Below are 26,188 nucleotides of genomic sequence, written 5' to 3'. Positions count from 1 at the left end.
AACTACTAATCTTAGTTTTGCACTACACTGCTAATTTCAATTTTCGATTTACAAAGAAGCAATCTTCATTGTTCTTTAGGTAACATTTAGATCCATTAGAACGGCTGATTTTATATAATGTTTTCCACTTTTCGTTTTCTTTCTCTCCAATGCAAACGACCAGTAGCTCAGTTCTGCTGTCTGAGGCAATCGCTCGTGCTTGAATAGAAACTAGCTTTGCGAACAAACCGCAACACATCTGCTCGCAGTGCCAAATGATACCAAACTGAATCAATTATTCTCAAAAAGCTTCTTTTTACGTGATTTTGTTTGTAACTTTGTCATAAATAGGTGATTCCAACGGGCAGACATTTAGGCACTTAAAGAATTTTGACGTCGATTATCTCATTTCGGATTTGCATATTTTATTGAAAGAAACTATCAAGATGCTGTACATGAGTTGTTTCAACCTTTTAGAAAAACCAAATTGTGGAATTCTCTACGATATTTAACACAGTTCGGAACATTTTCCTCCAATGATTTTTGCACAGCAAAAAGTGCACAAAGCAAATCACTAAACTGATAATTTTTTACCTTTGATTTGCAAAGAAGTAATGATTCTTTAGATAGCATTTAGAGCCATTAGAACGGCTGATTTTATATAATGTTGTCCACTTTTCGTTTGCAAACGACCAGTAGCTCTGATGTCTGACTCAATCGCTCTTGCTTGAATTGAAACTAGCTTTGCGAACAAATCGCAACACATCCGCAACTGGTTTAATGCGTCTTCTCGCCTTGACGTCTGCTTTCATCCAACGCACAAGAAGAAATGATCGATTTTCGACCAGGGTTCCCCTTTTATAACGTTCAGTTGAAGTTATGTACCTGAATATCTCAAAATCGTCGTCCTGCACGAAAAACCCAAGCAAAAGTAAAGAGTTTTCCGCGTTGTTTTCAAATTTTGAGAAAACCTAATTTTTGAGTTTTTAGTGGTTATCTCACACTGTTCAAAATATTATATTAAATTCCTGATCATATTTTTGATGAAATAGTGAAAGAATTATGTTGCTGCTATAAAAGTCGAGATATTCACGATCAAGTTCTGCCCATTCTTCCATATGGCTAATTTTGAAAAGGCGGCTCATAGTAAAGTAAGTCGTATTCACGACAAAAGACCTTCATTAAATAGGCAATATGGAAGAATTGATTGACCTAGAGCGATAGCCATATTCAACTGTGAAAAGAAAGATGCGCAACAAGGAATTTTTTACGAGACTCCTGTACTTCATCCAAAAATATCTGGAGTAAACCGAAGAAACTCAACCGAAGGAAATATTTTGCTGATGAGGTCGCACACGCATATATAAATACCTTATGATCAAAAAAGAACCGGAATTTTCATTTTAAAATTCCCGCGCTTGTCCAATCGGTAAACTTTTATTCTCTCAACGTTGGCAACATTTTTATACACATTCTGCCAAATTTTGACGCATATCGCATGATTAGTTTTTGTTTGGCGTCTATACAAAGAAGTTGAAAAAAAATCGTGTGGCGATTTTTATAATGGATGAAAATTTATAGAACACCGTGAAAATATCAATATGCTATAGGGATTCGTTTCTAGCATTCAGAAGGGTCAAATTGCGTAATTCTCAACGACATTAAACTCTGGAACATTTTTCGCAAAAGCAAAGAAGGCTTCACTTGATCTTGATTACTGTGAATTTCACACAGCGAAAAGTGCACAAATCTAACCAAGTTGTTCTTGATTTTCACTAAACTGAGGATATTTACCTTTGATTTGCGAACGACAAATCCTAATAGTTCTTTAGATAACTGTTGAGCCATTAGAACGGCTGATTTTGTGTAATGCTCTCCACCGTTGTTTTTTCATCAATGCAAATGACTGGCAGCTGTGACGTAAACGCTCTTGTCAGAGACGAAACTAGCTTTGCAATCGACACAAAATACATCTGCTCGCAATGGCGATAAAATCCAAACTGATCCAATTTTTGTTAGGAGCTTTCTTTTTACGTGATTTCGTTTGAAGCTTTTTCACTAATGGGCGGTTCTAACGGCTATGAAAATAGCCGCATACAGAATTTTAATGTCGATTATTTCATTTCGGATTTGCATAATTTATTGAAAGAAACTATCAATATGCTGTAGGGATTCGTTTCTAGCATTCAGAAGGACCAAATTGAGGAACTCACTACGATATTCACCACTTTTCGGAACATTTTTCTCGAACGATTTGTTTACAGCAGCAGATATTTTGTTCTCTTCCTCAGAACGCGTTTTGATTGGCTGGTGCTGTCATGGGTTAAATCAAACTGGTTTTTCAATAGTGTACTATTGAAAAACTTCAATGTTGTTGCAATACACGTTCAAGTTGAAAATTTTCGATTCTATTGGTAGTTAGATTATATAAATCCTTCTACAGATCACTGAGCTATGAGCTTTCAAAATATGAGAAAGTCAAACGCGCTTTATGAATTATCCTCTTTGACAGTCGTTTATACCAAAGATTTCAGAAAAGATTAATTTTGAACTATTTCAGATTATGTCACACAACTGAAAATTTTATCATGAAATTGTGATCATATTTCCGACGGCATGTCGCAAGAATTATATCGATTCGTTAGATACAACAGGAGATATTCACGATCAAAAACTTATCACTCTCTCAGAGGGTAAATTTTGAAAAGGCGCCCCATAGTAAAGTAAGTCGTATTCACGACAATAGATGGTTCAAGGCAAGATAAACTGCTGTCTCAAAATATTCAATGCAGCCGTCTTAGCAAATCTCTAGTTACAATTAGAACAGAATCACACTCTACCTGATCACTCTTTCGGCTTCCGAAAAGGATACTCAGCCTTGAGTTGCGTACCAGTAATATTCTATCAGCGAAACGCAACGGATTGCTGGTGCCATGTTCGTAGACCTCTCTAATGCATTTAATGCTGTAAAAGCAGTGATATTCCCTGTGTTTTGCCTTTCTCATATAGAAAGGTTAGGCAATCACTTGAAAAACCGACTAGTGAAAATTCTCATGTACCATTCGACTCAGTTCATCGAGCTAAGCAGTGTGTGTGTGTGAAATAATCTCACTAGGTTTTCTCGGAGATGGCTGAACCGATTTTGACAAACTTAGATTCAAATGAAAGGTATCATGGTCTCCCATACGGAATTCCTAAATTTCATCCGGATCCGACTTCCGGTTCCGGAGTTATAGGGTAAAGTGTGTTCGCCATCACTTTAACTGACGAAATAAAAACGTTAAAAAAATTTCGAAACTGGTCTCAAAACTACACAAATCGATAGTCATTATCAGTAGGCAACTTAACAATCCGATACCGGCTATCCCGGTCTCCGGTTCCGGAAGCATCGGAAACAGTGGTTATATATTCTAAAATAGACTTCACCAACTTTTCTCAGCGATGGTTTGACCGATTTCCACAAACTTAGATTCAAATGAAAGGTCTCACGGTCCCAAAAGGAATTCTTAAATTTCATCCGGATCCGACTTCCGGTTCCGGAGTTATAGGGTAAAGTGTGTTCAATATTGTACACCGTCACTTGAACCGGCGAAACAAAAACGTAAAAAAAATCTAAACTGGTCTCAAAACTACACAAATCAATAGTCATTGTCAGTTGGCACCTAAACAAACCGATTCCGGCTATTTTGGTTCCTGGTCTCCGGTTCCGGAAACACCAGAAATAGTGGTCAAATATACCAAAATGGATCTCACTCACTTTTCTCAGCTATGGTTTGACCGATTTCCACAAACTTAGATTCAAATGATAGGTTCCCATACGGAATTCCTGAATTTCATGCGAGTCCGACTTCCGGTTCCGGAGTTATAGGGTAAAGTGTGTTCAATATTGTACACCGTCACCGTCACTGGCGGAACAAAAACTGTAAAAAATGTTGTAAACTGGACTCAAAACCGCTATTCCCAATATTAGGGTCAAACGAAAGATCTTATGGTCCTACCAAAAATTACTGCATATTTTCGGATACAAAAAACATTTAAATCCATATTTAGAGTGCGATGGCAAAATTGTATAAAATCTTCAAAATTTGAATGAAAACTAGTAGAGTTTGTACATCATGTTAGTTGGTGGCCGTACGAACCGACTTCGATTATACCGCTTCTCGGGTTCCGGTGCCGGAAGTGCATATAATAGTAAACCCACTTCGTTTTCTTAAGGATGGCCTACGCGAGCAAAGCACTGTTTCATTCTGTATGTTATACTAGTCAGAGATGGCATTTCACCAGAGTGATAAACGCTAGAGTCAGATTTCTGCCACACCGAGGATGAAAAAAACGAAGCACCGCACAAAGAGGAAAGCGCACTTCTTCTCAGTGTCGAATAGACAGCATTTGAGTGTGTGCTTGTGGTTAAAGCAGCTGGCGCGAGTGAAACACATTCTTTTCGCATGAATCGCTCACACGCGCTCTCGTCTAAATACACCCAAGTGACCACTGGCGCGTGATTGTGAGCGAACAGTTCTGTGAACTTCAATTAATAGAGAGTAGATCTGGCCTTGCTATGAAAAATTTGCAAGGAAAACCGAAAATTTTACGATAAATTGTTTTATTTTGCTGATTTTGCGTGTCCACGCTTCATCTACGAAAACCATACAGCAGAGTGCTCACCGGCGTGTACACCTCTGTGAAAGTATCTGAGAAGAGTATCTCAGAGAATTTATTAGCTAATGCTCTAGCACTTTGGTGCGATTCAGTGGAAGAGGTAAAAGGAAATAAACAAACGCACTCATGATGCGTGCACACTTACACAACAGTGGTGTATAAATGTGAAAAAGAAGAGCTCTCGTTGAAGTTGTCAGTGCGAGGGGAGAAATTTTGCTTGCTCTTCGTCACACAGAGGAGATAGACATCTCTGATACTAGTTAATGCACAAGCAATTCCTTGGTTTCTATCGAAAATCGAAAAGAAAAATTTTGAATAGAATACCACACTATTATACATGAGAAAGGCATAATTACATCACTAGGTGAATTAAAACAAGTTTTTCATGTAATGTTGCAAGTTTAATACAATTTACGTCGTCCATATGAGTAGTTTTAATCAAGGGCTTTTAGGTTCTGCAGTATTCATTGCAATATTTATAATCTATCTAGGTACTATTGAAGTTTTTAGCATGAGATGAGGCTTTTGACATATTCCATTTACTTTGAAGGTGTTCGGATCAATTTACTCGAGTTTGAACCATTACTGACTATAGAACCTTATAAATATGAAAAAATAACATTATTCACGTATTGTAATTAAGCGTATGATTGAAAACTGCCCAACATATTTGGAAATTTCGGATAACATTTTATATTGTTTGTATACATACAAATTTTATTTGGCTTATACACCTGTGCAAGCTGACGAATGTGATCAATTTCGATAAAAATTTATCAAATAATCTTTAAATCTAACCATAAAGATATGTATGTATATGTGTAAATAACACTCAATCTCAATTCTTCGAAATTCATATTTCATTTTCAAATTATTGATTAATATTAATCAAACATACCGCAGATATTAAAAAAGCATTAAAGGTAATTCAGATTAGATTGAAATAAGTCTAAATTGAATATTCAGTTGTTATCAAGCCAAACATTAAATGGAACACCAATGAATCAAAATTATTGAACCAACAAACTTTTCTACGATTTTCAACCTTCCACATTAAATGATCACTTTCAATATCACCCACTTTCCTACGCCGTCCCTGACTCTTGATCGATGTCACTACGCTTCGGTTCTCACGTAAGATAACTAACTTGGAAAGTGACTGATCGTTTAAGCATGCTCAAAATAATCAGCGGAATGAGAAATGGGCCCTTATTACAGGTATCACAACACGATGAAAACCAAGTGAAGTGATTGTGATCCTTATTATCGGTATTACTTCACGGTGAAAATCAAGTGAAGTGAATGTAGGTCTTGAGGTTGACCCGCACTAGGCTGATCCGAACGATCCGAGACTTCCGACACCGACTTTTTTTCTGTTTTGACTATGGCACATAGCTGAGTATGTGCAGCTCAGCCATAGGCGAAGCAAAAAAGAAAGGCAGTGCCGGAGAGCACCGATCGGTCCGATCGGCCTAATACGGGTAGACCACGAAAGCCGCACGAAGCCGTTCTGCTGTCACTCCTGGCTTTTCTAAAACACCAATCTGTCTGTCAATAAACGATAGTTACATCCGTCAACTCGTAACTAAATTTCAAATATATGTTCTGGAAATGACAATTTATGACAATGATATCATTTATAGGCCATCTGACAAGATAGGAAATGCTGATTTCTGTTTAAGGTTACCTTTGAATAAAACAGTTTCAGAATGAGGGCGGCCCGTTTGGCATAAGGTCATTTGGCATAATACCGTTTGGCATAATAATAATTGGATTCGCAATATTTTAATCTAATGTAAATTTTCGTTTGCTTTTCGATCGAGTGATGTTTTGCAAGTAAAACTCGAACGAAATGTGTGAATTTGATATTCGATCCGAATATTTCGATAATATTAGGTGAAATAGCATTATTTTTAATTTTTAAAATTCTGTAGTTAATAGCACACTATCATTTTATATAAGCAAGTCTCTTAGTGTTAGCACAATCTTCTGTTTGTCATAGATGATTCAGGTCGAGACGACCGAAGGCCGCGAGTGCGCCGGCGACCCACCGTCGGAAGGGCTGGCCATTGCGAGGGGGTAGTGCCCCCGAGGACATCACCTCTGTCTAACTGCGGATGCTTGCCCGGATTACCCAAAGCTAGGAGCTATCCCTCAGTTAAATCCGAACGAGCGGTAGTGAGGTCGGACAGCAGGTCATTAAAAACGATGAGGCGTAGCCGCATTAGACCTTCCAAAGTTGCAGTAATTTAGAAAAATTTCTATTAAGCAGCATGTTCATCTGTTATGCCAAATGACCATTATGCCAAATGATCATTATACCAAATAATTATATTATGCAAAACGGCGTTATGCCAAACGACTTTATGCAAATCATGGAGCCCCTGTCAGTTGGACAAGAATACTATTTCCCTGTAGATTTTTCCCAATTGGCCAATGAGACGCGATCAAACGAATTTCTACAAGTTATTTATTTTATATAGAATGGTGCCAAACAAGAACATACATAGTTGCCATAAGAATATCCCAGTTTTCATTTGGATCCAACCTCTGGTTCCGGAGATGGAGTGCTTAGTGTAAAAATATCAGTTTCATAAGCTGACGAACTGGATCGCGATATTCGGGTCTAGTATGACGGGCCCTGGCCGTCGAATGCTCTAAAACTTCGATATATAATAATATAAACCGGAATAACCGATGTTGGTTCCTATCACCAGCAACAAATATGACTCACAAATCGGAACAGTTTTGAACCTAATTGGAAAAAATTTCCCTCTTTTGTTTCGTCGCTTTAGATAATGAAATTTTATTTGGGATTATAAGACCTTTCACTTAAACCTAAGTTCATGGAAATCGGCCAAACCACACCTGAGAAAATAGTCTGAGTTTCATTTTGGAGTATTTAAACACTATTTTCGATGCTTCCGGCATGCAAATCGGAAACCAGGATAGCCGGAATTAGTTTGATAGACCGTCTACTAACAATGACTAACGGTTTGAAGCTCAGTTTATAATTTTCTTAACGTTTTTTGGCTGCGCTGCTTAAAGTGTCGCTATAGATTTCTTAACACTCCTCACTTCGTAATTCCGGTTGCGAAAGTTATATTCGGATGAATTTCTAAAGCTTTGTATGGCATCAGAAGACCTTTAATATAAACTTAAGTTTGTGAAAATCGGTCATGCTCTATTTGAGAAGAGTGAGTAAGTAATTAGCTTAGGTGTTGGGTTTCGTTTTCTTTATAGGGTGTACGAATTTGAACAAAATCCGCTGTGTGCCTTGTTTGTAAATGCGAGTTGCGTTTTCTTCTTCCGTACTAGCACGGTGCGTCATTTTATATGGCGATTTGAAAGCTTTGACACTCATCACCATATAATTGCGGAACCGGAGGTCAGATCCTGATGAAATTTTACAGTAGCTTTTGCGACAACATGAGCTTGAATTTAAATCAAGGTTTGTGAAAATCGGTTGAAACATCGCTGAGAAATCGAGGTGAGGTCTACTTTTGGAGTTTTTATTCGCTACCCTCGGTGCTTCCGGAAACGGAAATGATTGCATAGCTTTTCTATATGATAAAGGCAAAAGGCGGGTGGGTAATGTCAGAAACATACCCGGATTGACGTGAATTGCTGGCTCTTGGCGTGTACACTCGGTAAACTCGTTCGAGAGTGGGTTGAGACACCTCACAGTGGTCCAAAACTGGAAAAAGACGGTCAAAAGTCTGTACTGACTTTCCCTGATTTTTAAGAGCTAACGTGTCTTCGAAGAAGTTTTACAAGATTGTATTACGCTTCTTTTAAAAGTGGCACCTGATTTTTGTTAAGGGGGTAGAACCAATTTAGAATAAAAATAATTTTATTTTTACAAACAAAAAATTTTTTTCTATCTCATTTTTAAGAAACAAAACATTTGAAATATTTTTGCTGAAGATATAAATAAGGTAAAAAATTATTTTTTGAAATATATTACCTTTATTTTAAAAACAGTTTTTTTTGGATTTATCGACGTAGAATCTATCTTTATTGTTTAAGTATCTACTACAAAGTGCGCGTAAACAGGCATAAACAAGCAAGCTCATTCTTGCACGCGCATCTTAAGCTAATTGTTGTGATTTTTGTTTTGTTTACTTTTTGACAATAAACAATATTAGAAAAAATCTAAGTGGAACTCGATGCAATTTTTTTAAGCCTTTTCAAAGTTAGTTTTGAATATTGAAAATCCAAAAAATTATCAAAAATTCAACACATATTAAAAAATGGAAAAATGTTTTCTAAACAAAATATGAAAAAGTATTGTAAAAGTACAAACCTTTACGAAGAGATTTTATTTTTAAACGTGTAAATAAATTGAGTTATCGCGAAGCAACACGTTTTTTAAGACGATATGTTGATCGTGCGACGCTCACTTAGAGATGTGCGAAACAGCTCATACCAGTGAGCAGCTCCGAACCGATCAGCTTACTAAAAGGAATCGTTTCAATTTATCAGCTCATCAGCTCATTTAGATTGAACTGAAGGTTTGTTTTGAGCGCCGATTTTCTTACTCCGCTTTTCTTTCATATGCATTATCGAAATCATTGATGCACAAAGACCAATGCTATCCGAACTAACTTGTCTGCGAATTATTATTATGTCATATTTTAGAATATCTGCAAAAATGGCATCCCTGAATATACCTTAGCCTACTGAGTGAGAGGTAAGATTTCTTATTGACAATGGCTCATTCAATCTGTGAAAGAAGGATAGATGCACATTTTGAAGAACTGACAAGAGCTCATGCACACATTCCTTCTCATTTATAACTCTCTTCAAGAGCCAAAGATCCGTTCAGCTCGTAGCTTACCAGCAGGGATGCCAGGTCATTTATTCAAAAATCTGTGATCAATCCAAAAACCTGTCTGTGTAAAATCTGTGCACGTTTCCCCGTTTCCATAATACCTGATCGGAATCATTTTGGTAAGCAAAAAAAGGTCTCACTATTTCCTACCGCTCTGTAATTTTTTATGCTAAACTGAGATCAATTTTAAAAATCTGTGATCGATTTCAGAATCTGTGTAAATCTGTGACCATTTTCAGAGTTCTGTGAAAATCTGTGCCGTTTTTTGAATCTATGCAAAAGGTTGAAAATCTGTGAAACACAAATTAATCTGTGAACCTAGCATCCCTGCTTACCAGTGCGGTGAACTGATGAGCTGCGGTTCTTTTAAAAAGAGCTGTGAGCTATCAGCTCGATTCACTGAAATAGCTCAGGAGCGAATTGCCCATCTCTACGCTCACTGCAAAAGTGAGTTACAGAAATAGCAGACGCGTGACGCCCTCCGTTTCTTAACCATTCATGGTTTCAGCATGGCCATAGTGAAAATGAGTCACACGAATAGTACTCAGGATATTCTCATTGGAAAATAAATTGAATTATGAATTATTGAAATAAGTTGCATATTTCGCATTAATACAAGGTTTCCTAGGTAAAAATGGGTGTACGTTATTTGGCCGAATTTTGTTTGGCATAACTTTGTGTGGCATAAATTTGTTTGGCGTAACTTTTGTTTAGCATAAATCTATTTGGCATAATGTCGTTTGGCATAAAATAAAAAAATATATGCTGTTTCATTTGGCATAATTGTTGTTTGGCATAATTTTCATTTCACATAATTTCAATTGTGCATATTTTCTTTTGATTCGTTTTATTCTGGGATTAATTTAAAAGGTTGAAATACATAACGGCCTGAAACACTTGGATTATAGGTTTTTCGATTAGTGTTCCGATTAGTGATTGGACGACTCGGACTGCGTTACCTCGGCGGTTTGGCGCCGCCGAGGTTGCCTTGTCCTCGTTGTGGTCTAAAACTAGAAAATAAATTCTAAAGGTGGCTTCGCCGCCTTTCGGTTTTTAATGCGAGGCCAAGGAATAGCTCCTAGCTTTGAATAGACCGGGCAAACGAGTGGATTACAGGTTTGTGTGCGGGAGCCGCCGCTTCCGACGACGGGTCGGCGGCCGACTCAGCCGGCGTCGCCTCGGTGACTGAATGCCACCGAGCCTCCTTGACTTCGTTTATGTGGCTGCGCCACATTGATAGACACATAACAAAGATATTCACTTAAAAATCGAGAGTAAGAATCGAGCACTAATCGGAAATACTCCCAGAATAAATAGAATATGTAAAGAAAATATGCACAATTGAAATTATGCCAGATTAAAATTATGCCAAATGAAAAAGTATGTCTTCTTATTTTATGTCAAAAGACATTATGCCAAACAAATTTATGCCAGTCAAATTTATGCCAAACAAATTTATGCCAAACAAAATTCGGCCAAATAACGTACACCCGGTAAAAATAGGTAGAATGATGTATAACTTTTCCAGAAAAGAATAAACCTATGCATTACCTTCTACAAAATTATGGGTTTTTTCTATTTTCTACAACTAATCAAAACAAAGTAAGGATTAAAAAATAACTTGAAACAAGTTATGATTAGAAAACTAGTTTTAAGAGGGTTGTCACAATTCAATAACTATAACTAACTTCGAAAAGGTTTAAAAAAAGTTCCATCGAGTTCCACTTAGATTTTTTTATAGTATTGGGCATACTTTTTTCTATAAATTTTGTAAAAAACAGCTGCATAAAGTTGCATATTTCGTTTCGGTGTAAGGTTTTATCATAGGTAAAAAAAAGGTAAAATGTTGTATAACTTTGCCAGGAAACAACAAACCTATGCACTACTTTCAACAAAAATATGGGATTTTTTATTTTCTTCAATTATTCCAAAGAAAGTATTCATAAAAAATAACTCGAAACAAGTTATGAATCGAAAAAACTGATTTTTAGGGGGTTTCCATAAAAACGCTTTGTATATCCGAAACGGTGCGACCTAGACTTTTGATATATTTGACAAAGTAAATTATTTTCAATAGTTCTAAAACTTTGTAGAAGAAAAAAAATTCTATCTCTTCAGAAAAAAGTTATGGTTATATTTTTTGTCAAAGTAGGCCATGAACAATTAGGGATAGAATCAAATTACGCGGTATATATTTGTAAATAATTTCTTGAAGGCAACTATATGACTTAAAAGAACGGTTTGGCAGCTACTGATTTATGTCCACGTTTATATTGATTCGAACCACTGTGCGACGCACCGAAACAAAAAACTAGTACCATAAATACAATACTTCTACGAGAGTATTGTAATTCAGGAATTAAATTATGAAACTGAATCCAGGAATTCAATTCTGGTTCAGAAGTCAATTCCGAAATACAGGGATCTAACATTTAGTTTCAGAATCTATATCAAAAATTCGTATCCTTAATTTTGTGGAGATCCTAATTCAGCATTCTGGATTCAAATTACGTATATAATTTATGAAAATAAATTCATAAATCTTGCCGAAAAACCAGTTCCAGAATCCAGAATTAGGATTCAGTTCCAAAGTCATAGATTTGATTTCTGAACCTGTAATCTAAAACTAAATTCGAAATCTGTATTCCGAAACTTAACTATAAAACTGAAGTTAAGTGCAGGTGGTGTTGGCGCGTTCATCGGAGCCAAGGAGGTGAATTTCTCCAACGGTAAATAACGAAAATATTTTCCTCGATCAACAACCAAGTGCCATCGTTATAGCAACCGAAACAGAAAAACACTGGCTGAATCTTGCTATTTATTGTGTTAACGCTTAGAGGTCTAACTTAATACTAAAGTATGTACATTTTTTTTGCATAAATATCAGTTTATTAATCTTATTTTTGTGTATTACATCAACATTTTACAGTACAAGTGTTTTGACCCTTGGGCCTTTCATCTTTGTTGTTCATACGATTCGATATTAATAATAGGTGTTTTAGTTACTCTTGTTTTACATACTAATGTTTAATCATAATATTTATTTAACCAGTTTTTACATACTATGTAGGCTGCTTTTATAGGTTGTTTTTTTTTCTGGTTGTTTCTAAGACGGGTTGCTAATTACAATTAGTTTCCAGAGCGAGCGATTTCTTCGCGAACATACTCCCCACAGCTGTGAAGAACTAAGCAAATATCTTTGTTGTCTTCAATCGGTAAAACTGATAATTTGTATACTGCTCGTCTGTAAATAGAACCACTAATACATACATCCACTGTTCGCAATATATTATCAGCACCTGGATAGACTTGTACGATTTTTCACATTTTCCAACATTGGGGTGGCATATCCCTTTGCTCAAGTAAAACGATCATGCCGGGTTGAATGTTTGGCTGTCTTTGAAGCTTGTTTTCCTCTCGGCTGCAAATCAGTAAATAATCCCGACTCCATTGCTTCCAGAACTGCTCACGGTGATGTAGAAGGTATTGCCATCTTGGCTGACGATTGATCGGTATTTCATTTTAACAAGGCTCTGGGGTAGCTATGAGGGAACGACCAATTAGAAAATGGCCCGGAGTTAATATTTCTATTTCTAGACCTACATTATAGCCTCAACTTGGTTAAGAACAGTAGCATATTCTTCAAATGTCAGGTGAGCAGCTTTCAATGTTCTCTTGAGATGATATTTTGCTGTTTTCACGGCACCGCAAAAGTTAGGTACTTCCGGTGGAATGAATTTCCAAGAAATCTCTTTGGGCTGGCAGAATGATGAAATTTCACTAATGGTTTGAAATTGGAGGTATAGCTCGTGTAATTCAGACTTAGCTCCCTTGAAATTGGATCAGTTGTCGGAGTTAATTTCTTGACAAAAACTTCTTCGGCTGACGAAACGCTTCAATGCCGCAAGGAATACGGCGGTTGATGTATGTGAAACCAATTCCAAGTGAGCTGCCTTGGTTGCCATACAAATAAATACTGCTATGTATGTTTTCACAATTTTTGGTTTATATCGATTTTCTTTGACAAATACCGGTCCGGCGTAATCAATACCTGTTTTCAGAAACGGTTCCGCGGGTGTAACTCGACAAGACGGCAGATTTCCCATCAATTAACTGGAACTTCTAGGGTCGGAACGGAAACATGTGATGCAGCTCCTGGTTATTTTTCTGATGGATAATCTTCCCTTTAGCAGCCAGAAACGTAAATTTGAAGTTGTTAACAGAGTAGTAGGGCCTATATGCATATTTTCTTCATGGTATGCACGGATGAGTTGATCGGTAATTGGATGTTTTGGAAGTATGATTGGGTGCTTCATATCGAAAGGCAAACGAGAGTTCTGAAGCCTTCCTCCAACACGCAAAATGTCATCGTCGTAGATCGGATCATGAGAAGAATACCCTTATTCTGAATATCGACTTATCGTTTTTCTGATTGTATTTCATTCGTATTCCTAATGACGATCGAAAAACCAATACGCCGTTATTCAGAATAACGATCATACGATGAATCTCGTCACCAAGAGCTTCGTGTTGAATCACCTCGATAATCAAATGCAGTGCTGAGCGAAGTTCTTGGATTGTAAGATAGTGATGCAAACTTCGTTCATTCGATGATTTCAGTTTACAATTACGGATAAATCGCAGCATCAACGCGAGAATCCTCTGCATTTTCATGAATGAACTAAACTTGGAGAACATAGGTAACATTTCTTCGTTGACAACAGGGGCCACAATAAGGTAAACCTCTCTAATTTCTGGAAGATCTTCATCTGGAATATCTTCAGGAATCTCCAACTTGTAATCGGCTTTACTAAGAAACTTCGGCGCGTTCCACCAAAGCTCATTTGTATTCAGCGTGAGTGGCATTTGACCTCTGGATATAATATCGGCAGGATTTTTCTTAGATCTGATGTAATTCCATGTGCAACCTTTATTGTTTTTTACAATTTCCATTACTCGGTTACGAACGAACAATCCAAGTAACGGTAAAGGTTTTTGTAGCCATGCTAGAACTACCTTACTGTCACTCCACAGAATCACATCTGATATTTGAATCCAAGACTTTCACCAATAGACGAGACAGTAATCGAGTACCAAGCAATTCTTTACGTGGAATAGTCATTTCTGCAATCGGAGATTCCTTGGATTTACTGCGAAGCATATTCAGTCGAATTGTACCATCAGACAGAATGCAACAAGTACAGATGACTGCACCATATGCAGCAGCAGATGTCGTTTGGGTTTGAACGCCAAAATATTCGCGAAATTTTGTATGCTCAGGTACAACGCGTATTTGCCGGTACATTTTTGTAATGTCGGCAGTAAACACCATTTGATGTTTTCGAAACCGTAATAGAATGCTGAAAATGTCACTCTGAAGTGTTGCTCCGACTTGTAGAACATCGTTCAATGACTTCTCAACTCGTGATGCTTTGGCGGAAGCATCAAAGACAACCCGAATTTTGGTAGTTGAGCTTGATGGGCGGAGAATTGCATGATGCGGCAAATAATAACCGCTACAACTGGTATCATCATCACATTCAACCACTTCTTGGTAATGGCCTAACTGCTCGTATTGCTCGATAAACTTGCAATATTCCTGTTTTAAGACAGGATTTTTTCGAAATCTTCTTTTCAACGCAAGGAATCTTCGCATAGCCAAGCTACGATTGTTTCCCAACTACTGTACAGAATCTCGAAACGGTAAACTAATCATATAACGACCGGTCACGTCTCGAGCATGACTGGATTGGAATATTTTTTCGCACTCATCTTGCTCGAAATTTGAAGTACCAGACTCTGCAATTTCCTCCAGATCCCAAAATTGGCGAAGGATATCGGAAATGGAATCGGTTGTGGATACTAAGCACTTCTGGTAATTGCACCGTCGAAATCACCTGCAACTACCCATCCGAAGTGTGTTTCTTGAAGTTCTGGCAAATTATCCTTCAACTGCATTCGACCTGTTTTCAGCAACCGCAAAAACTGTGAAGCACCGATTAGCATATCGATGTAAGAAGGGATGTTAAATTTTGGATCTGCCATAGGTAGATTGACGTCGATTGGCCACGAGTCTCTTTATGTAGTAGAGTGTGATGTCTCTTATGGCAGCGATAGCAGAATTTTTTTGATGAGCAGTCCAGTGACCTGTGACCGAGCCGAAGGCAGTTGAAACAAATGTTCAGCTCCTTCACCTCCTCAATTCGTTGAGTTGTTGACAGTTTATTGAACTCCGGGCACTCAAAACGACGATTGTTGCCGCCATATACCTGACAGGAACTTACACCAGTGACAGTAGTTACAGCATGTGATTTTTGATTGAGTATTCTTGAATTGGATTGCTGTTTCGGTACGGCTTCTCTTGTTGTAATCTGGTGCCGATTTGGGAACCTTTCCAAAACTTTCGCATTCGTTTCGTAAAACAGAGCGGTCTCTTCATTTTTGGGCAATTTGGCATGTTGCTGGGTTCTCTCCCACAGTTGAAGAGTTTGTTCCTCTAATCGCGCTGTAAGGATCATCGTGAGAATGAGACCAGAAAGTTCATCAACTACTAGTCCTTGGTACTCGAGACCACCAATATGTAGGTTAAACGTCTTTAGTAGCTCAAGTAAATCCTTATGGTTGCGTTTGGTCATCGGTTTCATCTCGAGCAGTCCTTCAGGATGAGTATCGACGATAACTCTTGGGTTTTCAAATTGGTCGCTCAGCTGCTCACATGTTTGTTGAAAGTTATTGTCAACTATCATTTTGCCGTAATTAATCCAGAATCATCATCTATCAGCGCTTTATCAAGGTGATGTAACATTGCTGCATCGGAATTACAACTACGCCCGATAATGTCTTTAAACATTGTTCGGGATTTGTGGGAGCTAGAGCTCTAAGTGATTGCTGTTGAATGGTTGAGGAATAATTTATACCTCGAACAGCAGCAGAAGCAGTCTGTGTTGAACAGTCGTTTGCACCGCACGCGTATAACTCTTGGCTCCTGGAAATTTTTTCTGGCTACCTAGAGTTTCATTGATTCAAGGCTTCAGTCTTTTTCAAGGCTACCTGAATCACTAACAGTCTTTTTAAAGACTAACAAATAGTCAGTCTTTCTCAAGACTATACAAAGAGTGATATTCTAATATACGCTCTTATTCTGAATAACGACGTATTGATTTTTCGATCGAATCATAGCTACCTTTGATTTTGCTAGCGTTATGGAGAATACAAATGAAATACGAGCGAAACAACGATACGACGTTATTCAGAATAAGGGCGATAATCAGTCTTTTTCAAGACTAAGAAATTAATCAGCATTTTTTAAGGCTAGCTATTCAAAGAATTATTCCTCGAATTAATCACTTTAACTTTATTAAGACTACCACAAAATCAGTCTTTATCAAGACTTTTCCAAACTAGAAGTCTGATTGAAGACTAAATTAGCCTAGTTAATTTAATTTAAAATTTCATTCATTTCAAAAATGCCTTCGTTGGACGGCTAAACATAATTCAACACGGAAAAATCCCAATCCGTTATTCAACAATTTTCTAATAACGTTCACGATCTTATAAAATCTGAAAAATAAAAGACAACGGACGGACTTCCCTTCCGTTGATCCTATACCGTCTAACAATATTTTCGATATTCTTCCCGAATCGGATTGTAGCGACATAGAAGAAAATTTTTCAAAAATTCCCAAAATGGACGCTTGTCGTTCTGGGAAGTAAAATCAATGTATGCCTCCAGTGACGGTGATGATTTCCGACTTCAAAGCGTTCCGTACTGAGCTTTCTACTTTTCTCCCGGAAGTAAAAGTCTCATTTCAAATCAGACGAAGAGGAGAATGTCGAGTCTTGGTTGATGGATTGGAAGATTACGAACGTCTTATTCGATATTTGTTCGAGAAACTTCATAAATTTTATTCAAATGATATAAAATCAGACAGACCCTTCAAGGCTGTCGTGAAAGGCTTATCAAATGATCGAAGTATTGATGAAATTAAAAATGAACTAAAAGAATTGCTTGGTTTTGCCCCTTCCCAAGTAATACTTATGAAAAAAAGAATGGTACTTCTAAACCACGCTCTGGAATTTCCCATGAACTTTACCTAATACACTTCAATCGAAGTGATGTAAACAATTTGAAAACTTTAGAAAAAGTACGTTTCATTTCCCTCATTAAAATTCATTGGGAACATTATAAACGGCATAATCGTATTGCAAACTTAACGCAATGTCGTCGTTGCCAAGGCTTCGGCCATTGAACCAAAAATTGTCATATGGATATACGGTGTTTGAATTGTGGTAAATCGCATTCGAAAGACGTTTGTCCAATGAATGAAACCACTGATAAATTTTCATGTTCAAAATGGGATGGAAATCATAAATCCAATTATTTGAAATGTCCTGTCAGGGAAAAAATTTTAAACGCTCGTTCGCTTAGACAACAAGTCAAATCAACGACCTTAAATTTACAGAACATACCTGAAAATCAAAAAACCGTTACAAATGCCACGCTTAATTCTTCTAAGGCACCTATTTCTTCGAATTCAAAACAAAAAACCCTTCTTAATCCACCTAGTGGTGTGATAATGCCTTTCTCTTCTTTCATAACAGTCTCATGAAAATATGTTTCATACATTTATTAAATAATTTTAGACGCCAATTGATTCAGATTGATTCGAGTAGTTCACAAAAGCATGCTTCAGTATTTATGTCACACAGTCAGCATCATTTTTCCAAACTAGTGCTTGACATTTGCGTTGCCTATTTATAATCAGTGATGCTAATCTAAAAAAGCCTTCTTAGTCCACTTAGTGGAGTTTTCATATATCTTTAAAAATCACCATAGGGGGGAGTACATGAAATTTTCGAAATCGAAAAAAAATTTTTGATGCCAAACGGCTTAGAATTGCATGAAACGTCGAGATTTAGTGTCATCTCAAAAAAAAAATTTTTTGAAAAAATCGACTTTTTGGGATTTTTTTTTGAGATGACACTAAATTTCGATGCAGTTTTAAGAGTTTTGGCATCAAAAAAAATTTTCGATTTTGGAAATTTCATGTACTCCCCCCTATGGTGCTTTTTCAAGATCGAAAATTGTCAAACCTTTACCACCGGGCAGCACCCCTTACGCATGTCCGATTTAGGTCAAATTTTGCATGAAGGCTTTTTTCGAGGTGCTTAAACTTTTGAGCACTAGAACTTCACGAAAATAGAGGTGATCCTAACATTTTGGCACCCATATATATATATATATATATATATATATATATATATATATATATATATATATATATATATATATATATATATATATATATATATATATATATATATATATATATATATATATATATATATATATATATATATATATATATATATATATATATATATATATATATATATATATATATATATATATATATATATATATATATATATATATATATAAGAGCGGTAAAAATCAATGTGTTTTGTCGGTTACGTCACTTATACCATCATATATCTGGAACCAAAAGTCACAACCATTTGATCTTCGAACTTGATCAATGGCCCGACAGTAGCTTTCAAACGAGCCCAAGTTTGTTAAAATCGGTTCAGTTATCTCTGAGAAAATTGAGCGCGTTCAAATACAACGCTTTTTGTCGGTTACGTCACTTATAGAATCATATCTCCGGAACCAAAAGTCACAGCCATTTGATCTTCGAACTTGATCAATGGCCCGATAGTACCTTTCAAACGAGCCCAAGTTTGTTAAAATCGGTTCAGCCATCTCTGAGAAAATTGAGCGCGTTCAAATTCAACGCCTTTTGTCGGTTACGTCACTTATACAATCATATCTCCGAAACCAAAAGTCACAGCCATTTGATCTTCGAACTTGATCAATGGCCCGACAGTAGCTTTCAAACGAGCCCAAGTTTGTTAAAATCGGTTCAGCCATCTCTGAGAAAATTGAGCGCGTTCAAATATCTTCTAAAAGTGCACACACACACATACACACACACACACACACACACACACACACACACACACACACACACACACACACACACACACACACACACACATACACACAGACATTTTCCGATCTCGTCGAACTGAGTCGAATGGTATATAACACTATGGGTCTCCGAGGCTCCGTTCGAAAGTCGGTTTTTCCAGCAATTCTAATACCTTTCTATAGAGAAAGGCAAAACAGGTACGCCTGCCAATTCGTCTTCTAACGAAAACAATTTATTGACAGGTAGATCGACCTCGTCATCATCTTCTTCTAATGTCAGTTATGCTGGTATATTAGGTAGAAATCTATCACCTATTTCTTCTAATGTTAATAATCAAAACACAGGACCGCCTAGCAGTTCATATTCTAACGAAAACTATTTATTAATAGGTAGACCGGCCAAATCATCTTCTTCTAATGGCAGTCTACCTACAAATATTCCATCAATGCCATTCGCTTCTTTAAATGAAGTCGATTTAGGCGATATAACTGGAAATAAAATGATGTACCTACAAGATCAACCTTTTCAAATGATCATCCAAATGAATTCGACTTCATCACTTTTTGAAGCATTTCAAATCGGATGGAAATTTGCAAATAATATTATAATGAATTTAAAATTTAACAGTGATATTAAATAATTATTTGAATATTTTAAATTGGAATGCTCGATCTTTTAAATCGAGTGAAGATAAATTTTATAATTTTCTCAAAGTTTACAAAATTCATATTGCCATTGTGACAGAAACTTTTTTTCAACCCAATGTCAAATTGAAAAGTAATCCACATTATGTGGTTCATCGATTTGACAGGTTTACTGGAATGGGTGGTGGAGTTGCCATTTTTGTCCAACGGCAAATTAAACACCGAATTTTACCTTCTTTCAATACTAATGTTAAATTAAATCGAAGTTGAAACTGTTCAAGGGGAACGTGCCATTTGAGCCATTTTATTCTGATTCCTGATATTTGCCATACCAATGCACCGGCGAACAATTAAATTTCTTTAAAGGCGATTTGCAAAAGCTCACAAGATATCGACCGAAATCTTACGTAATAGGGGACTTAAATGCAAAGCATGTCTGGTGGAATTGTAGGCAAAATAACAGTAATTGTAAAATACTTCATAATCAACTCTCAGCTGGTTACTTCAAAGTTCTTCATCCGCTTCTGTTGCTTCTCTTCCGTGAAAAATTCTGGTTCTAACAGATCAAAGTCACATTTGTAGTGAACCAACCGATTACACATGCTGAATTTGACTCAGATCATCTTCCTGTAACATTCAGACTTTCTAACGAAGCTATAATTAATCCAATTAGTTCTATATTCAACTATCATACAGCTAATTGGTTGGATTACAGATCGCACATTGAAAATCGTATGTATCATGAAACTATTTTAGAAAATTCTCCGTGCATCGACACAGCATTAGATAGTTCTTTCACTAAATTAAATTCTCCTATCATCGATGACAATCTTCAACTACTCATTCGGTTAAAGAATGTTTGTCGACGACAATATCAACGTTCTCGTGATCCTACTATGAAAAACATAGTCCAGAATTTACAAAAAGAAATTAAACATAGATTTACTTTTTGCGAAATGAAAGTTTCGCTAAAGAAGTTGAACAAATTAAACCTTATTCTAAACCTTTCAGGAAACTTTCTAAGGTTCTTAAGAAACCTCAGAAACCAATTCCTGCTCTCAAGGAAGGAAATCAATTACTTCTTACAAATGGCAAAAAAGCTCAAAAACTTACTTAGCAGTTCGAGAGTGTCCACAATTTTAATTTGAACGTTGTGAGTCCTATTGAAAATGAAGTCTCACTGAAATATGATCATATTTCAACTCAAGTGTTATTATCAAATGAGATTATTGAGACGAATTCTGATGAAATTAAGTCAATCATTAGGAAACTTAATAACATGAAGGCTCTTGGTAATGATGGAATTTTTAATATTCCTCTTAAAAATCTTCCCGATATTGCCTTGAGACTTTTGGTTAAAATTTTCAACAAGTGTTTTTTCTGTAGCTTACTTCCAAAAAGATGGAAAAACGCTAAAGTAATTCCTATCCTCAAACCTGATAAAAACCCAGCAGAAACATCAAGATATCGATCAATTAGTTTACTTTCTTCTATAAGTAAACTTTTTGAAAAAAATATCTTGTTGAGAATGATGTCTCATATAAATGAGAATTCAATTTTTTTTACCAGAGCAGTTTGGATTTCGTCATGAACATTCAACTACTCATCAACTTGTCAGAGTAACAACGAACATGATAAAAGCAAATAAATCTTCTGGGTTATCCACTGGAGTTGCTCTTCTAGACATAGAAAAAGCATTCAACAGTGTTTGGCACAAAGGTTTAATAGCAAAATGTCTTATTTCCAGTTTCCTATTTATTTGATCATAATGATTCAAAATTATTTAACTGATCGTACTCTTCAGGTTAGCTATCAGAATTGTGAATCTGAATTGCTACCCGTACGAGCAGGTGTTCCGCAGGGTTCGATGGTAGCTCTAATCTTGTATAATATTTTCACTTCAGATCTTCCAAATCTACCCGTTGGTTGTCAGAAATAGGTATTCTGTGACAACACAAGTCTATTTGCCACAGGTAGAAATCTAAGAGTGATCTGCAGTCGCCTGTAAAGAAGCGTAAATGTTTTCAGTGATTATCTGCCAAAAATGAAAATTAAACCAAATGCCGCAATGAATGTTGAACGAGTTTGATTCGCGCGTTGGAGTAAGAAACTATAGAGCTATACTCACTTTTTGTCGGCAATACCACTTACATTACTATAGGGGACCTTTTCACAACTTACTATGTGGAAGAATGGGTAGAACTTAACCGTGAATATGTCTTGTACTTAACCTAACAATATAATTTTTACCTCATACTATTGAAAATATAATCAGCAATTTTTGATAAAATTTTCAGTACCCTCTTGCACCAAACACGTCGTTCGAGCACAATAAAGAGAAGATAAAGTCATATATTTTTCTCTTTCAAAAATTTTAGAAAATTATGATTTTGAATTATTTTTGCTTGTTTCATACTACTGAAAATCCCGGGGAATGGGAATGGAAACCCGAGAACCGGTATAATCGAAGTCGGTTCGTACGGCCACCAACTAATAATGAAGTATAAACTCTACTAGTTTTCAATCAATTTTTGAAGTTTTTATACGATTTTGCCATCGTACTTTCAACGACGGTTTAAATTTTTGTTGAATCCGAAAATATACAGTAATTTTTGGTAGGACCATAAGATCTTTGATTTGACCCTAAGATTGGGAATATCGGTTCTGCAATCTCTGAGAAAACTGAGTAAGATCCATTTTTTAGCATATGACTATTATCTGATCCGTCGTCAATCGAAAATCGGGAAGCAAGATAGCCGGAATCAGTTTGTTTAGTTGCTGATAATGGTTACCGATTGGTGTAGTTCTGAGTCCAGTTCAGAAAAAAATTGCGTTTTTTGTTTAACCGGTTTAAGTGACGGTGTACAATATTTAATACACTTTACCCTATAACTCCGGAACCGGAAGTCGGATCCGTATTAAATTAAGGAATTCCGTATGGGATGACGAGACCTTCCATTTGAATCTTCAAAGTCGGTTCAGCCATCTCCGAGAAAACCTAGTGAGATTATTTTACACATACACACAGACATTGACAACTCGATTAACTGAGTCGAATGGTATGTGACACTTGTACTTCCGGGCCAATTTTCACTAGTCGACTTTTTCATTTGATTTCAGAACTTTATTATATGAGAAAGGCAAACATGACTCGTTTCATTCAGTTGACTTCACTTTGAAGTATCAGTAAATTTATTATTAAAGAACTTTTTGATAATTTGTTCCACTCCTCGCAAGACGTCAGTGCTACACCGAATAGACAAATCAGCGGTTGCCAGCGAGTTGCAGTTCAAAGAATACTGACAAGATCCAGTTCTTCTGACGAGAGAAGTTACCAAGAATTCTATTGAAAAAAAAATATAATATATATATATATATATATATATATATATATATATATATATATATATATATATATATATATATATATATATATATATATATATATATATATATATATATATATATATATATATATATATATATATATATATATATATATATATATATATATATATATATATATATATATATATATATATATATATATATATATATATATATATATATATATGTATATATATATATATATATATATATATATACAGGGTGATTTTTTAAGAGCTTGAGAACTTTTTTAAACAATAAAACGCATAAAATTTGCAAAATCTCATCGGTTCTTTATTTTAAACGTTAGATTGGTACATGACATTTACTTTTTGAAGATAATTTCATTTAAATGTTGACCGCGGCTGCGTCTTAGGTGGTCCATTCGGAAAGTCCGCTTTTTTATCGATAAATTTTGTTCAGCGATGAGGCTCATTTCTGGTTGAATGGCTACGTAAATAAGCAAAATTGCCGCATTTGGAGTGAAGAGTAACCAGAAGCCGTTCAAGAACTGCCCATGCATCCCGAAAAATGCACTGTTTGGTGTGGTTTGTACGCTGGTGGAATCATTGGACCGTATTTTTTCAAAGATGTTGTTGGACGCAACGTTACAGTGAATGGCGATCGCTATCGTTCGATGCTAACAAACTTTTTGTTGCCAAAAATGGAAGAACTGAACTTGGTTGACATGTGGTTTCAACAAGATGGCGCTACATGCCACACAGCTCGCGATTCTATGGCCATTTTGAGGGAAAACTTCGGAGAACAATTCATCTCAAGAAATGGACCGGTAAGTTGGCCACCAAGATCATGCGATTTGACGCCTTTAGACTATTTTTGTGGGGCTACGTCAAGTCTAAAGTCTACAGAAATAAGCCAGTAACTATTCCAGCTTTGGAAGACAACATTTCCGAAGAAATTCGGGCTATTCCGGCCGAAATGCTCGAAAAAGTTGCCCGAAATTGGACTTTCCGAATGGACCACCTAAGACGCAGCCGCGGTCAACATTTAAATGAAATTATCTTCAAAAAGTAAATGTCATGTACCAATCTAACGTTTAAAATAAAGAACCGCTGAGATTTTGCAAATTTTATGCGTTTTATTGTTTAAAAAAGTTCTCAAGCTCTTAAAAAATCACCCTATATATATATATATATATATATATATATATATATATATATATATATATATATATATATATATATATATATATATATATATATATATATATATATATATATATATATATATATATATATATATATATATATATATATATATATATATATATATATATATATATATATATATAATTGCATTCGTTAAGAAGAATACTTGAATGAATATTTTGCCTATACTCTGGAATGAATTGGAATACAGACATCATTTGAATCTTGTTTAATCAACTTTAGAGTTTAACACCCTTCAGTTTTCAGATGCTCAATTGTATTGTCTTTCTTTTAAATCTCACAAGATTTGAATGATTCACTATCAACATCATATTTGCAACTAATATGCTGGATTGATCCTGGACTGGATTTAGCAATGATTTCTTGAAAATGTTGCTACATGCCTATGTAAACTTGTCATGAATATATTTGCTATGGCCCTTTTTCAGATAGATGGGAAAATCCACTATTTGAGACTAACTGCTCACCTGTTGACGATTTAGAGTTTACTGCTAAATCAACTAGCGCACACGAATCACTGATTTAGAGTTTACAAGTTGCAATACAAAATGTGTCTGCACCTTGTTTAAATCAGTTGCAAAACAGTAAAAGTAACTCCGTAGCTTCCAATTCTTATGTAGTTACGTGACTTTCTTCTTCTTGATATAATTCTATGACCGTGTAGTGACGCTCTTAATGATTACACAGTAAAACGCATTCGAGCTTCCCTTGCCGTTTTGGAATGAATAATAAGAAAACTGGAATTGCGCGAATACACACGTTAGATAGTACGCCGCGCTCGTCTTTTTTATTTCGTCTAACGGAACTTTTCCACAAACTTTCCCCAAATTTTATGTGACAAAGTATTAGTAACACTAAAAAAACAATTTACCTTTCCGATTCTAGAGACATCTTCTCAATTACTCTGTTGTTTGATACACTACTCTCCGATGACGCAAGCAAATTTCGAGAAAATTGTGATTTTGGCTTTCTTCCTCGTTTTTTTCCAGCAAGAATCGCGCTTGTGTTTGACATTTGAAGCATGATACTTATGGGTGTCGTTCTTTGACTACCGAACGCGTAGTAATCCTTAGGAAGACTAATAAGAGCTTGATGTTTGAGTAATTCGTCCATGGCTTTTTGAAACCCTCTTTGCTTAGGATTAATTTTTAAAACTTCAAAGTCAGTATCAATGGACTTGACACAAGTATCTTCGATGACTGCACGAGAATGTTTGTCTCCAAAAAATCGGACATCATACAGATTGTTATGTACCCGAATCACTTTTGCAGGCCAGTATTGATACCCTTTTTGTTTTGCGAACACAAGCTCATGGCGTGTAATACAAGGTCTTGCAAACCAATCAGGTTCTGCTTTCTCGTTAGAATGTCGAAAGCAATCCGGACACTGACGAATTTCGTATAGGTCATAGACACAGTCTGTTACAAAATACATTACTGCATTGTATTCTAGTGAATTAGCTGTAACATTAAAATCAAATAGAAAATATCAACGTTTATAATT

The 26,188-nt window shown here is 36.0% G+C and overlaps 1 protein-coding gene across 1 annotated transcript in view; it reads right to left on the bottom strand.

Annotated features, from left to right (window-relative positions):
- LOC131428558 (zinc finger MYND domain-containing protein 11) overlaps positions 1-26,188 on the bottom strand; it is a 63,010-nt gene that overhangs the window by 35,380 nt on the left and 1,442 nt on the right. The window contains exon 4 of the mRNA XM_058592605.1: positions 25,557-26,145. Coding sequence (XP_058448588.1) covers positions 25,557-26,145 — 589 coding nt within the window. The remainder of the gene's footprint in view (positions 1-25,556; positions 26,146-26,188) is intronic.

Source organism: Malaya genurostris, chromosome 2, assembly GCF_030247185.1.
Source record: "Malaya genurostris strain Urasoe2022 chromosome 2, Malgen_1.1, whole genome shotgun sequence".
Lineage (NCBI taxonomy): Eukaryota > Metazoa > Arthropoda > Insecta > Diptera > Culicidae > Malaya > Malaya genurostris.
The sequence above is the reverse complement of the archived record's forward strand: the minus strand, read 5'-3'. Positions and strand labels throughout refer to the sequence as shown.